At 37.6% G+C, this 13984-nt stretch overlaps 1 protein-coding gene across 2 annotated transcripts; it reads left to right on the forward strand.

The window, feature by feature from the left end:
- Positions 1–1214: 1214 nt before the first annotated feature.
- On the forward strand, positions 1215–13739 carry LOC112154328 (glycylpeptide N-tetradecanoyltransferase 1). 2 transcript variants are annotated; one of them, XR_002920629.2, is made up of 11 exons: positions 1215–1454; positions 1660–1804; positions 3781–3899; positions 5383–5474; positions 7696–7812; positions 7886–8056; positions 8242–8350; positions 8462–8632; positions 11183–11350; positions 11538–11671; positions 13615–13732. XR_002920629.2 is itself a non-coding variant. In XM_024285185.2 (11 exons), the coding sequence occupies exons 1-11, from the start codon at positions 1335–1337 to the stop codon at positions 13636–13638; spliced, it is 1374 nt and encodes a 457-aa protein (XP_024140953.1). In that variant the 5' UTR covers positions 1217–1334; the 3' UTR covers positions 13639–13739. The 2 variants fall into 2 exon arrangements, 1 of the variants encoding a protein (XP_024140953.1); XM_024285185.2 differs by having other exon boundaries at positions 1217–1454; positions 11534–11671; positions 13615–13739.
- Positions 13740–13984: the final 245 nt, after the last annotated feature.

Raw genomic sequence — 13984 nt, forward strand, 5'->3', positions numbered from 1 at the left:
ATGAAATTTGGAAATTATTATGTGTTGACCACAAGATCTACACCTTGGCGACCATTTTGTGGCCTCAAGTGTGAAATTTGCTCATTTTCACATTTACCCACAATATGTGACAAAAAAGTTGTTGTTCGAGCAATCCTCACAAAATTTTACACACACGCCTCCATCTTAAATCTACAACAATATTTTATTGACCTTTGACCTCAGGATCAGTCCGCCATCTTGAATATTAAAAATTTCCCCCTTTAGTACTGGGGAAAAATATTGGAATTAGAAGTTTTTGAAAGATGATGATTTAATACATGAATCCCTGAGTTAAGCTGAGTGAAACAATATAACACACAATATGAACATATTAGGAATGTGGGCGTGGTTAATATAAAACATCTGTAGTAAAATAAATCTTAAAATTTAATTATGACGATTCTTTTTAAAATAATGAAATAATGAATTTATCATGTGCAGCTCTGATCGGGGTAATAGAGGTAAAAGAGGAAAGTAATTGGAGCGGTCAATATCTTTATTACAAATATGCACAAAACTTTATCAAAATTCTAGAAATGGAAAAACCCAATTTTGCAATTACACTGCGGAGTATGTCCTTTTCAACATCCCTCAAAAACCACCTCTACCAAGTAAAAAAAACATGTTTTCAAATAAATTCATGATTTCTCAAAATTGTTGGATCGTAAATCCAATTCACACAATTGCATAGTCATCGGAAACATTGCTAATGAGGGCACATCAAGTTGTGTGCCAAGTTGAGAGGATTTAAATTGTAAAACCACGAAAAAGCTATTTTTGCTGTTAGATTATAACTTTTAATTCTAAGGACTTCAACCATGAAAAATCATCCTTGAAGAGGTTGAAATATTCAAAATGTTGGCAGTTATTTTTTGTACAATTTAGTAATTCTTGGAATTTCTTTGCTTCAGTAGGAGTGCTAATTAGCAATTTAAAGTATTTGCTATGTCTTTGTGTCAATTTCTGTGATGCCAGTAGAACTTTTTACTGTAAAACTTGTACATTTGGCAATTTGTAAAACAAAATATTGTCAGTTTGTAATGCAAGAGTGTCAGTTAAATGTTTAGTCCAGTATAGTAGCAGTGTGACATTTGAATTGCTATTATTCTCCCGAGTTATCTCTTGACCGGGTGGGACTTGGGCTGGGTGTCTGAGGTGATCACTCTCCTCCCCTCTCTGCATGCAGAGATAAGACCCGAGCAACCGCAAAACAGGCCAAAAAAGTACATCTGCATCTTCCCCGAGTCACACTTGTGGAGACGACTTATTCAGAGTCTTTTCAAGAACACAGCTCATCTCGTCTAGTGCCTGAAATGTCTTTTAGAGACGAGGATCTGACAGACGGGGGAAATGGAAGTCTTAAAAAGAGTAAAAAGAAGCTGAAGGGGGAAAGTGCTTGGAGACCGGAGGGACCCCGAGACCCATTTGCTTTGGTTAGTGGCTTTGTGTGAGCAATTGCTGCTTTGCAAAATCAAGCTTTACAAGACTTTTTGTTTGCCTGTTTTATGAAACTAATACCTTTAAAAAAAAATTTGTTAAACCGGCGTACAGTGTGTTGCTGAGGGAAAAACACATTTTCTGAATTTTCTCGGTAAAAGTAATGTGGATGTGCTGTTTCCCCTTCCTGTGCGGTGCCAGCTGGACTCTCTGCCTGAGAAGAAACAGCAGGAGATCCAAAGAGCCCTTCATCTATTCTCCTTGGGCACAAGTCTGCCAAAGACCTTGCGAGAGGCCAAAAAACACACCTACCGCTTCTGGGACACACAGCCTGTTCCCAAACTGGGTGAGAAGAATGTCACCGTTCTTTGCGTTTTTTTTTATTGGGCTGGTTGGCTGGCGTGGTGGAATTTAGGAAAACTTGGGTGATATATCGATAATGTTTGTTTAAAGTCTTCTAAATTTTCTTTGAAAATTCTGTTTTTTTTTTTTCATTTCCTGATGATTATCTTAGATATAAAGAGGTATAAATTAGTATTAATTGTCTTACTACAAGGTTCTCTTCGATCCTGTCAGAAGACATGCTAATCAACATGCTAATTTTCCTAAACTTAAAAAAGTCACTATATTTTCCGCACTATAAGGCACTCTTTTTCTTTTTAATAAAAAACATATTTTAATCTGGAGCTCCTATATAGATTAATTCTGGTTGTGATTAGTGATATCAACGTAATTTTAGGAGGTATACATCACTCATGTGCTATTGTTTAATACGCTAATGTAGCTAACATAGCTAACGTGGCTAATTTGTAGCAGTGTCAAACTCAGTAATTTTTTTTTATTTTACTAACAAGGTTTGGAGTTAGCTTAATCACAAACTATGTTTCCGTTGACAATAATATTGTTCAAATTGTAATTGCGATAATAAATTAGCCTATAATGCGATAATTTTGAAAAAAACTCGTACTTATCGAAAAACATTTTTGCGCTAAGAGGTGATTTTTGATGAGAATTGCAATTGACAAATTTTGCAAAAATGCAAATTAAACACTTCTTAAAATTTAATGAGTCATGTGATCAACTACCAGATACGACCACAAGAGGTCCTACTGCATCACACAGCTCATCAGAAGTTTGGAGTGTCATTTGGAATTGTTGGACCCACAGCTCCTCTGTAAAATCACCAACCACAATTTCCCAAGATCACTTCATCCATATCAAGTCCCATGTAGCTTGCCGCTTCTTGGCCTGAATAAGACGCCAACGTCTCCTTTGATAGATGATGATGCTAGAAATGTGGATGTATCTTCAGTAAATCAAAGTATTGTTCAAATATTGTGATTTTAAATGACTTATTGGTTTGTGTTTGTTCGAAAATTATGATTTAATAGAAACAGTGTAATTGCAAAATTGTGTTTTTTTCGACATTTTTATTATTTCGTTAAAGTTTTGTGCACATATGTGTACTGGAAACGCAGCTACAGTGACGTTTCTTTTACCGGTATCAGTCTGTTTTTTTCCATGTTACAAACAAGTTCTGGGGAAACTATAATTTAATGAAGTCTGAATGAAATACTTCAATTCAAGGAATGTAAAATAACTCACATTTATTTCAGTAAATAGATTAAAATTTATTGGAAAAGTGACAAGAAAAATTTAATATAGTCAAATATCATATCTAGCTGTGCATTCAATAGTCAGTTAATTGCCAGAATACTGAAATGTTACCATAAAGAAACAACAAATGTTGTTTTGCAATAAATCAATTATATAAAAAAAAAAAAACTAACCTTTTAAAGTTGCATTTACACAATGGTCACAGCTCTGACACCCAAAAGTTCAGTTGATTTAATTTAGTGTCTTGAGGCGTCACAAGTCCAGAGTTGTGCAGCAAATTATGAAAACTTCAAAAACATCCATGCTTGAGAAGTACAGTGTGGCCAAGGCCAGATTAGTAATTACCCTCTAGGAAAAGAAATGCTGGAAAAAGTTGACAAGACTGAAATGAATGTCAAGAGAGGAGGGAAGTGGTCTGCACCAGAGGCATTAGCACAGGCAGAGGGCACAGTCGGACTCAGACGTCTTCGGGCTCATAAACTGTGGCTCAGAAGCTCACAAAACCAGCCGTGGACTTGTTTCAGTGACATATTAGAGATTTCAGAACAGTCACCTCACTTTTGATTTCTAAGGGGTCCCACTTGTAATATGTCCCAATTTGTCCAACTAATATAGTTTTTCTCAACTGTTTTTGGAGAAGAATTGTGTGATTTGAAGTGGCTTTATGTGTTATATTCAATACCTTTTTATTATCTGTATCCTCAGGTGATAATGTCACAGCTCATGGTCCCATCGTAGGAAGTGAAGGCAGTATTAGGGATGAACCCTACACTCTGCCTCCGGGGTTTTCCTGGGATACTCTGGATCTGACCAACCCCTGCATTGTAAGTTACTTTTTAGAGAAATCACAAATTACTATCAAGCTATTTCAAAAAGAAAACATTTAGGAGTTTGTGGGAAAAAAAGAAACAGTGCCCAAATATATATCATTTTGTCAATTTATCGCGATATTTTTTTGGTGATACTCGTATCGATTTAAAATGGTGACAGGAGGATATTTAATCAATTATGTATGTGTGTCCTTCAGCTTCTTACTTTTATTTTCCACTTAAACCTCCGACCACTAGTGGGCAGCGCAGCACACTGAGCCTATTCGAGGAGCTCCACACCCCAACCTAAACAACACGATCTTAGAGAACCAGCTTGTGTTAAATATCAATGTTGTGATCATTAAATAAAATGATTTTTTCTGTTTTATTACAATGAAAGATTTTTTTTTTTACGTCATACTCTTAAAAAAAGGGGAAAAATTGTTCTGGTACAGTCTTGGGATATATCGCGATAAGTATCGTGAGACACGTATCGGAATACGTATTGTATCGCCAGACTCTTGCCAACACGCACCCCTAATATTTATCCCACATATGATAAATTGCATTGTTTATTAAATTAAGTCATATATTATAAAATAAAAATGTATCATTTTTATACTTAGATACTTAAATACCCAGATTTATAATTTAAAGTTAATGAATTGATCATTTTAAAATACACAAATAAAGAATGAATTTAGATTGATTTAGATTAATATGCAAGTTTACAACATGATAAACATTTTCAGGGGACTGTCGCACATAAATAAATAAATAAATAAATAAGTGATCAGAAAAAAGCAAGTAAATAATATTGACTGGTCCTTATGCTGCATTCACACCAGTTGTGTGTGGTGTGTTCAAGATCGTATGTCCGGTTTTACGCGCATCCAGCCTGTGGTATTCACACTAGACCAGCGTCAGACAAGCAGGTAGCGGCAGGGAAGGGATTCTTCTTCTGTTCTCTTTTTACTGTTTACTGGGGCTCATCCGCCACCTACAATAATTAGAGGAACGCAAAGTCAAAGTGACGCAAATCCAGTTCTGTTCTTATAAATGTTTGTCTTAGTGTCAAATTAATTAAACCGTTAAGAAACTGCAATGATTAATATCTCCTTTGTGATCACGTTTAGAACCGTTGACACTTTCATGTTTCAAAGCAGATACTTCCCACTTGAGTCCCTGATTGGTCACAGCGCCGCGCTGCCTCGTTTAAACGTCAAAATGTTCAACCAGTTGAACTTTCAGTCCGTGATCAATGAATGCTCGATCTGCCCATGCATAACAACACAAGCAGGATGCAGAAACCAAAAATTATTTTTTATTGAAAAGGGGCGCTTAAAAGCCCCTTCACTCTTCCCTTCATCCTTCTGTTTACTGACAGGATTTGCTTATTTTCTCCACACTAAAGTTTCAGTTGAGCTTCACTATCTGTTAGACAAAGAACAACTTTTTGTTCTTTAGCAATCCTCAAACTATTCATTTCTCTTTTCAGATGAAAGAGCTCTGCAGTCTACTAAATGAGAACTACATGGAAGACGATGACAACACTATCAGACTCGACTTTTCCTCAGAGTATCTACAATGGTAATACGAAATACAAATATAACGTTATACTGTGATTCAAAACTACTTGTTTTCATAAAAAAATGGGGTAGTTGTGAGTTTCTTTGCAGCCCTCGGGCTCTCCAGCAGGTTGTTCCAGAGGTGGTGCTTCATACTAAAAAGCAGTCTCACCGTGGGAGTCTTTGTTGAACTTCATATTCGCTTCAAGCCTCGACTTTCCCTTCATTTTGAAGGTGCTGGTAGGGCTCTCTCCAACTACTGCCATAAAGGCGTAAAGTCACCGAAATGCGTGGATCAGTCGGACATAGCGCAGCAATTCTTGGATCATTGGAGCAGACTGCAACTGAACATTGCAGTATGAGATCCAGATAGTCAGTACCAGCTGGGGGAGATGGACAGAACAAGATAAGAAGACTTATTCTGCATTTTTTAATGTCCAGGTCTGTAAAGGCAACAGTATTTTTTTTCCTTCATACTGGACTTTGAGATAAAATTTTGCCGCTACCACATACTCCAAAAGTCAATAACATTTGCACACACCTGTTACTTAGTAAAAATGAATTTTGGGAGCAGTTGGAGAAACTATATTTAAAAAAAAAAAAAAAAGAATGTACCAAAATCTCTTACTGGGTTCAAAGAATAATTTTAGAATCCGCTAATGAAACCAAAACACTCATTCCATTCATATCCAAAGAAAGGTTTGAAATTATTATGGAAAGGCTACAGGACCTACACCATTTTGTGGCCATCCATTTTTTTTAACCCATTTTACCCCTTATCAGGTCACAGAGCCTAACCCGAGTACTCTAGGGCAAAGGCGGGATACATCCTGTACTGGTTACCAGTCAGTCGTATGAACACAGTCACACACCCGTACTCACTCGGGGTGGCTGTGGAGCAGCGGCAGGGCGGTAGACCTCTGATCAGAAGACTGGAGGTTGATTCCCACCTTGCCCGCCCAGTGGGTAAGACACTGATTCCCACATTGCCTTTTGTGGAACTCTGGCGCCAGCTTCCACCAGCTGTGTGTGAATAGGACTGTGACTGTAAAGCACTTTGGGCCTTCGAGAAACATAGAAAAGGGGTATACTAGTAAACACCATTTACACACTTTCACACCTAGAGACAATTAAGAGTCATCAACTGAACAATGTAGCATGATTTGCGAATGCGGGCATGGTTAACAAAAAACCTCTGTTGCTAAGGAAATCCAAAAATTTACTTTTGTCAGTTCTTCTAAAAATCACATAGATGTGTTTGTCACCCCCAGGCAAACAAAAAATGCAATAGTTGCTATGAAGGTAAACCAGTACAAAAGCCACCATCCAGCTTCCTATACTCATCCAGGACTGGGTCACAGGGGCAGCAGTCTAAGCAAAGATTCCCAGACTTCCCTCTCCCTCCAGCTCCTCTAGGAGGACCCCAAGGAGTTTTCAGGCTTAGAGATGTAGTCTCTCCAGCGCGTCTTGGGTCTTCTCTGGAGCCTCCGCCCTGTGGGGTATTTCAGGAACACCTAGGGAGGCATCCAGACCAGATGCCTGAGCAAGAAAAGCCACATGAAATACATACTTTTTTAAATTTTTTTTATTAATTTGTCACGTACAGCTCTGAAACAGGTTGGCAAAGGCAGAAGGGGAGAGTGGGGGCCATGTAGCAGCCACTCAGCCAAAGTGGACGGGTCAAAGACGGTCCGCGGGATAGAGTCATACAACGTTGCTTTAAATTTGTCCTACTCATTCCTCTCTATTCGTGAATTGCTTTTGTGCTCAACTTAGTCACCAAGAAATGAACACTTTCACTCTGAACCAGATGCTTCACAGTTAAGGCATGCCACATTTAAACTGCTTTCACTCTTTGTGCATCCCTGAAGTGAAGCACTAAGCGCCATAAAAGGCCATTTTTTCCATTTGAACTTTTCACTCTGACCCAATGCATCATATCAGTAACAAGCCAGCTCCTTTAATCTCTCGGTTTAACTTTCCAGCTTTTTCTGTCTTACTCATCTCCATAAATGACATTGCCACCCTCAGGGACTCTCGCATGAAAGCGTAATAACATTTACTTTGAAATGATTTATTAAGATTTGCTTCCCAGGAGCCAACACTGATCTTTGTTCCCTAAAGATAAGGAAAGCTGCTGCTTTCATTTAAGCAAGTCACGATAGTTCTCGTTTTTGCAAATGCGATTAATCTGAGTTTATCATGTTGTATCATTGTGCACCGTCATTTGTCTCCTCCTAAAGGGTTTTGCAACCTCCCGACTGTCAGTCACAGTGGCACTGTGGAGTGAGAGTGCAAACCAACAAGAAGTTAGTCGGCTTCGTCGCTGCTGTCCCTGCAGATGTTCGTGTTTACGAGACGTGAGTGACTCGCATATGCACCCTGTTTGTTCCAAAAACATCCTGAAGCTAATGCAGAGAATGTGTTGGACAGGGAGAAGCAGATGGTTCACGTCAGGCTCCTTTGTGTTCACAAAAAGCTTCGACAGAAGCGGATGGCTCCGGTTCTGATCAGAGAACTCACCAGAAGGGTCAACCTGCGAGGCCTCTACCAGGCCGTCTACACAGCTGACATCGTACTCCCAACACCGCTAAGCTCCTGCAGGTGCTTCACATAATCTATAAACAATTAGGTTTAGCATAATACAACATTGAACAAAAGATGGAAAACTCTTTGTTTTGTCTTTACTTTCACCATTTTGCAACAAGGTATGGAAGGAAATTTGCTGCATTTTTTTTCCTGTGAAGTCTTTGTTATTCCTTCCGAATAAAAGAAACAAATCCTTTCAGACTGTGGCATCGCCCTCTGAATCCCCGTAAGCTGATGGAGGTCAACTACCCGCGTTTGAGACAAAACATGAACCTGCAGAGAGCACTCAAGTTCAACCGCCTCCCTGAGGTAAACATGTGCTGCCATCTACAGACAAAAAAAAAATGTAACTGGTTTAAGAACTGAACTGAAAATAGAAAAGAGCACACAAATTGGAATGTTTTTTGTATTTTTTCCAAGGTTACAAACACAAAGGGACTCAGGCCTATGACCAAAGAAGATGCTCCAAGAATCCTCCCTCTGCTCCAGGAACATCTCTGCAAGTTTAAGCTCAGCCCCGTCTTGTCTCAACCGCAACTAGAGCACTGGTTGTTGCCAAGAGAGAACGTGATTGACACTTATGTTGTGGAGGTTTGACCACATACTGATTCTTTGCTCTTTACAACTTTCTTACATATAGAAAACTATTTTTTTAAAGACATTTTTTAAAGTTTTAAAAAGCCAATCTGATAAAAATAGTTTTTGGTGTTTTTTTTCGACATGTTCTCATGGCATTTTTCTCATAATGGAGGACTAATATATTGAAAATTTAGATTAAAAATTAGTATTTCTTTAGTCAAATTGTTGTGAATCAGGAGCGGGTGCAAAATGCTGTTGGAAAAAGATCATATTTGTGATGCAGAAGCCACACACTCTCTGCTCTGCTCAATTCTGATGCATCTGCTTGCAGACAAAGAGATCCATGGATCTATGGATCTTTGAGGTAGAATCTGTCTCAAAACTGCACAACTGGTTAGTTCAGATATTTTAGTTACACCAATAATGTTAGGTTGAGGTGTATACATATATATAAATGCTGGTTTTGACGCGCGGTTTTGAGCGTGCTAAAGAGCTGCTTTCGACGCATTGTTTGAACGCGATAAAACAGTGCTCTTTACGTCCATTTTGGGACAACACAGTACAACGTACGTTAAAAATGACCAGTACACCATTTTTTACAGTGCTTTTCCTTGCAACTATTGACGCCTTTGGTTTGCTGTAAACGTGAAAGCAGTTGAACAGATGGATGATGGAAAACTTTAGACTTTTAGATCTTGGCTAAAACCTCATAACCCCCATTAAAAGACTGCTGGGAACGTGCACTTTCAACACACAAATGTGACACAATAAAACGGCGCTTTTGAGCGCGCTAAAATGCCACTTTAGACCTGGGCTTCGACCGCAATAAAACAACGATTTTCATGCCCATTTTGGGACAACACAAGATAGCACAATTTACGTGTTACTTTTAAAACGTACGGTAAAACCTGCATTTTTTTTTTTTACTAATACGTTGTTTTTTACAGCGCTTATCCTTGCGATTATTGACCCCTTTGGCTTGCCGTAAAAACTAGCGTGAAAGAAAGCAAATGGATGGTGGAAAACGTCTCATACTATTAGATCTCGACAAAAAACATAATAATCATCATTAAAAGACCCCTGAGAACGTGCGCTTTTGACACACATATGTGACACAACAAAACACTGCTTCCAACATTCACTTTTAAGCGGGCTAAAACGCCACTTTCGAAACGTGGTTTGAACGTGATTTAAAGCTGCTTTATACACCCATTTTGGGACAACACAAGATGGCATAATTTACATGCTACTTTAAAAAGTGTGTTAAAAGCATAGTTTCATGCCTATAACATTGTTTTTACGGCACTTTTCTTGGTGATTATTGACCTATTTGGCTTGCCGTAGCAAACTAGCGTGAAATCCAGAAAATAGATGGATGATGGAAGACATCACAGACTTTTAGATCTTAGCCAAAAACATTATAATCATCAATAAAAGACCAATGGTAACATGCGCTTTCGACTCACGTATGTGACACTACAAAACGCCATTTTCGACGAGCTGTTTTGAGTGCGGTAAAACACAACTTTTGACGCGCAGTTTGGACAAGATAAAACACTACTTTTTACGCACATTTAGGGACAACACGCGATGGTGCTATTTTTAAAACATGCGTCAAACGCTGCATTTTTCATGATCAATACGTTTTTTACAGTGATGGCGATTATTGACCTCTTCGGCTTGCCATAGACTAGCAAGTAAACAGATGTATGATGAAAAACGTCACAGACTTTTAGATCTTAACTAAAAAACATCAAATTCATCATTAAAAGACTACTGGGAATGTGTGCTTTCGATGCACATATGTAACACAGCAAACTGTTCTTTCAGTATGTGCTAAAATGCCACTTTTGATGTGTGGTTTGGACGGGATAAAACGCTGCTTTTTACGCCTGTTTTGGGACAACACACATGATGTAATTTACGTGCTACTTTTAAAATGCGCATAAAAAATGGCGTCTTCATGCCCAAAATGCTGTTTTTTTGCAGCGACTTTCCTAGCAAATATTGACACCTTTGGCTTGCCATAACAAACTAGCACGAAAGCAAGTAAACAGATAGATGTTGGAAAACATCACAAACTTTTCGATCTTGGCTAAAAACATCCTAATCATCATTAAAAGACCACTAGCAACGTGAGCTTTTGACACGCGGTTTTGAGTGTGCTAAATCTGGACTTTCGACGCGCAGTTTGGATGCGATAAAACGCCGCTTTTAACACCCGTTTTGGGACAACATAAGACGCCGTAATTTACGTGTTACTTTTAAAATGTGCGTTAAAAGCTGTTTTTCATGGCCAATACGCAGTTTTTTACGGCACTTTTCCAGGCGATTTTTGACCTCTTTGGCTTGCCGTAATTTTAGTGTGAGATTATGTAATCAGATGTATGATGGAAAATATCACAGACTTTTAGATCTTGCTAAAAACATCATAATTATCATTAAAAGTCCACTTGGAAAGCTTTTAAAATAGATCAAGAAGTGATGGGAGTTGGACTTTTTAAGCTGATGCTTCACCACAGTGGGTGAAAAACTCTTCTGCTTCCTCTTTTCTACTTTCAGGGTGATGATGGCTCACTGACCGATGTGGTTAGTTTCTATACCGTCACCTCCAGAGTGCTGAATCACCCCGTGCACACTGGTCTCAGAGCGGCTCATCTTCTTTACGTCATTTCTACTGGCACAGAGCTAACCGATCTCATGGGAGATGCTCTGATACTGGCCAAATCTGTGAGTTTATGTCATTTTTTTAACATTCTTGTAATAGAATGTATCAATCAATGTTTGTAAAAGGAATTTTTGGGGAACATATCAGTCAAATAACATCAAATGACCTGTGACGTTTTCTAAACTCTTGGCCAACTGAAGTTTTTGCTAGACGCCAGCATTAATGCTGTTTTCTCCCGCCGACAGAAAGGCTTTGACATCTTCACTGCCTTCGACGTGATGGATAACGCCAGCTTCCTGGAGAAACTCAAGTTCGCTGTCAGTGACAAGAGCCTTCATTACTACTTGTACAATTGGACGTGTCCTTGGATGAGTCCAGACGAGGTACTCCATGCAGTAATATCTCCACCTGTCAAAACACATCCACGCGTCTCCTCCCAAAGATCTTTCACATCGAGCCCTTCCGTTGACAGCTCCTTGAACTGCAAAATCTCACTGTCAAATCTTAATTCACTGAACACTTTTCATAGTTTCATAGATTGTTTGTGACTCTGCAAAGGAACATTCTTACACTATGGTACTTACTGTGTATTTACTACATGATACCTGTGTAGTAGGTCTGCATACGAGGTACCTTCTGGGTATTTACATTGTACTCACGTGACACTTATGTTGTTCCTATGAGCCACTTACGTAATTACTACGTGGTAAGGTAATATGTCTCTCAGTGGTTGGTATTTACATGCTTTTTTTGTGGTTCCTTATTATGTATTTCATGTTACTTTCCACTAATAAAAAGAGAGTAGGTACACAGAAAGTACCTTTTGAGTACTTTGAATTCACAAAGTAAGTCATGTGTGTTTCATGGTACTTACCATATGTAAGAAGAGAGAAGGCTTGTTGTAAAGTTTTAAGATGTCAAATAACTGAAAAAATTGTGATAAAATTGATGATTTACTGTCAGAATGGTTTATCATATGATTACAGTCTTATCTTTTGCTACACAGCAGTGTTTAGTTACTACGACAGAGTATTAAGGCCACTAAAAACAAAAAAATAAATAATACAAGTTATTTTTTGGCAAATGTATGACTTTTAATCTACGAAAATTTACTAGAAAAGTCATGAATTTAGCACTTTATTCTCTTAAATTAACAGTTACTACTTTTGTTTCTTGTAAATTTACAAGATTTAAAGACGTAATTAAAACATTTTATTTGTGTTTTTCAACTAGCCCTGTTTCTCTGTCGTAAGTTGCTGTTCAAAGCCATAGTTAAAGAAAACTAAGCTTTTCTGACTTTAAGTAAATCTGCTGCAGCAGGAGGATCTTTAACACCTGAGACGTTGTTGGTGACGCCTTAACACAAAATGTTTAACAATCTTTTTTAACCGTTACCACGATCAACGTAATTCCAGTAGATTCTGAAGGAGAAAAGCGGCGTGAGCCACTTTCGACGTGCGGTTTGGACACGATGAAACGCCGCTTTTTACGCTCATTTAGGGACAACACACAACGGCGTAATTTGAGTGCTGTTTTTAAAATGCGTTAATTTTTCATGGCCAATACGCACCTTTTTTACAGTGCTTTTCCTGGCGATTATTGACCTCTTCTGCTTGCCATAGAACTAGCAAGTAAACAGATGACCTTGACGTTTTTCTCCTTCAAAATCTACTGGAATTACGTTGATCATGCTAACAATGAAACAATTACTGTAAATCAAAGAACATAAACATTGAAGCTCAGGTGTTTAAGAGTTAACAAAGGATTCATTTTATTTTGAAAGGAACTTGTGAGTGCAGCATTCATGTAAAAGAAATACTTTAAAAAAGTTATATATATATATATATATATATATATATATATATATAAAACACTGTTATCATTTAAATATTGTAAATATTTAAAATCTGTATTTTATATATGAATGGATTTAAAGACCACAAAAACATAAATACATTTACAAAGTGGTTTTTACTGTGTTTTAGACAGTAAGAAACTGGATGAAATGGCTCTTTTGGCATTAAAGTTTGCAAAAAATAAAAAATATAAAAATAGGCTTAGACCCATAACATATTTCAAAGCTCAAAAAGGATTTGTAAATGTGTTGTGGGACACTGATGTCTCCCAATTTGAGCATTTTGATCAGAGCCATTCCATTAAAGGTCCCAGTATAGTGCACTTGATTCAGATTTACTGCTGATCATCAGTTTTACAGTAAAAATATATAGATATATCTAAAGTTCTGACCCCCTACTATTCAATGTTAAATTCTACAAATTATTGACGATCCTTATGCAACTATAAACTTTTTTTTTTTTTTTAACAGGTTGGCTTGGTGTTACCCAGCTAAATAAAGGTGAAGATGACATGCTACAAACTTTACGAGCATAAAAGCATGTTTTGTGTATTTTATTGTGTTTCCACAATTAAATAAACAATAATAAAATGCTATTGTGTTTCCACGTTTATTCTAATTCCACAACATAAGTGTAATTTTCACATGATGGCGTACACCACAGATATCGTATGCATGTAGTTGCATGATGATCCTTCATGAAAGTTTAATATTGCATGCCTTCCAGTCCAATTTCAGAATGCATTTTGCAGAATTAAAAACATATTCAATGTTGTTTCTGTATAAATAATAGGATTTATGCGAGTTTATATCCTCTTTTAAGCAATTTGCAGCCTACTGT

Source organism: Oryzias melastigma, linkage group LG19, assembly GCF_002922805.2.
Source record: "Oryzias melastigma strain HK-1 linkage group LG19, ASM292280v2, whole genome shotgun sequence".
Classification (NCBI taxonomy): Eukaryota; Metazoa; Chordata; class Actinopteri; order Beloniformes; family Adrianichthyidae; genus Oryzias; species Oryzias melastigma.

Coding starts and splice junctions, on each gene's coding strand:
- LOC112154328 (XM_024285185.2), top strand. CDS start 1,335: ATGTCTTTTAGAGACGAGGATCTGACAGACGGGGGAAATGGAAGTCTT. Junction 1,805..3,780: donor ACAGCCTGTTCCCAAACTGG/GTGAGAAGAATG, acceptor CTGTATCCTCAG/GTGATAATGTCACAGCTCAT. Junction 11,672..13,614: donor CTTGGATGAGTCCAGACGAG/GTACTCCATGCA, acceptor TTTTTTTAACAG/GTTGGCTTGGTGTTACCCAG.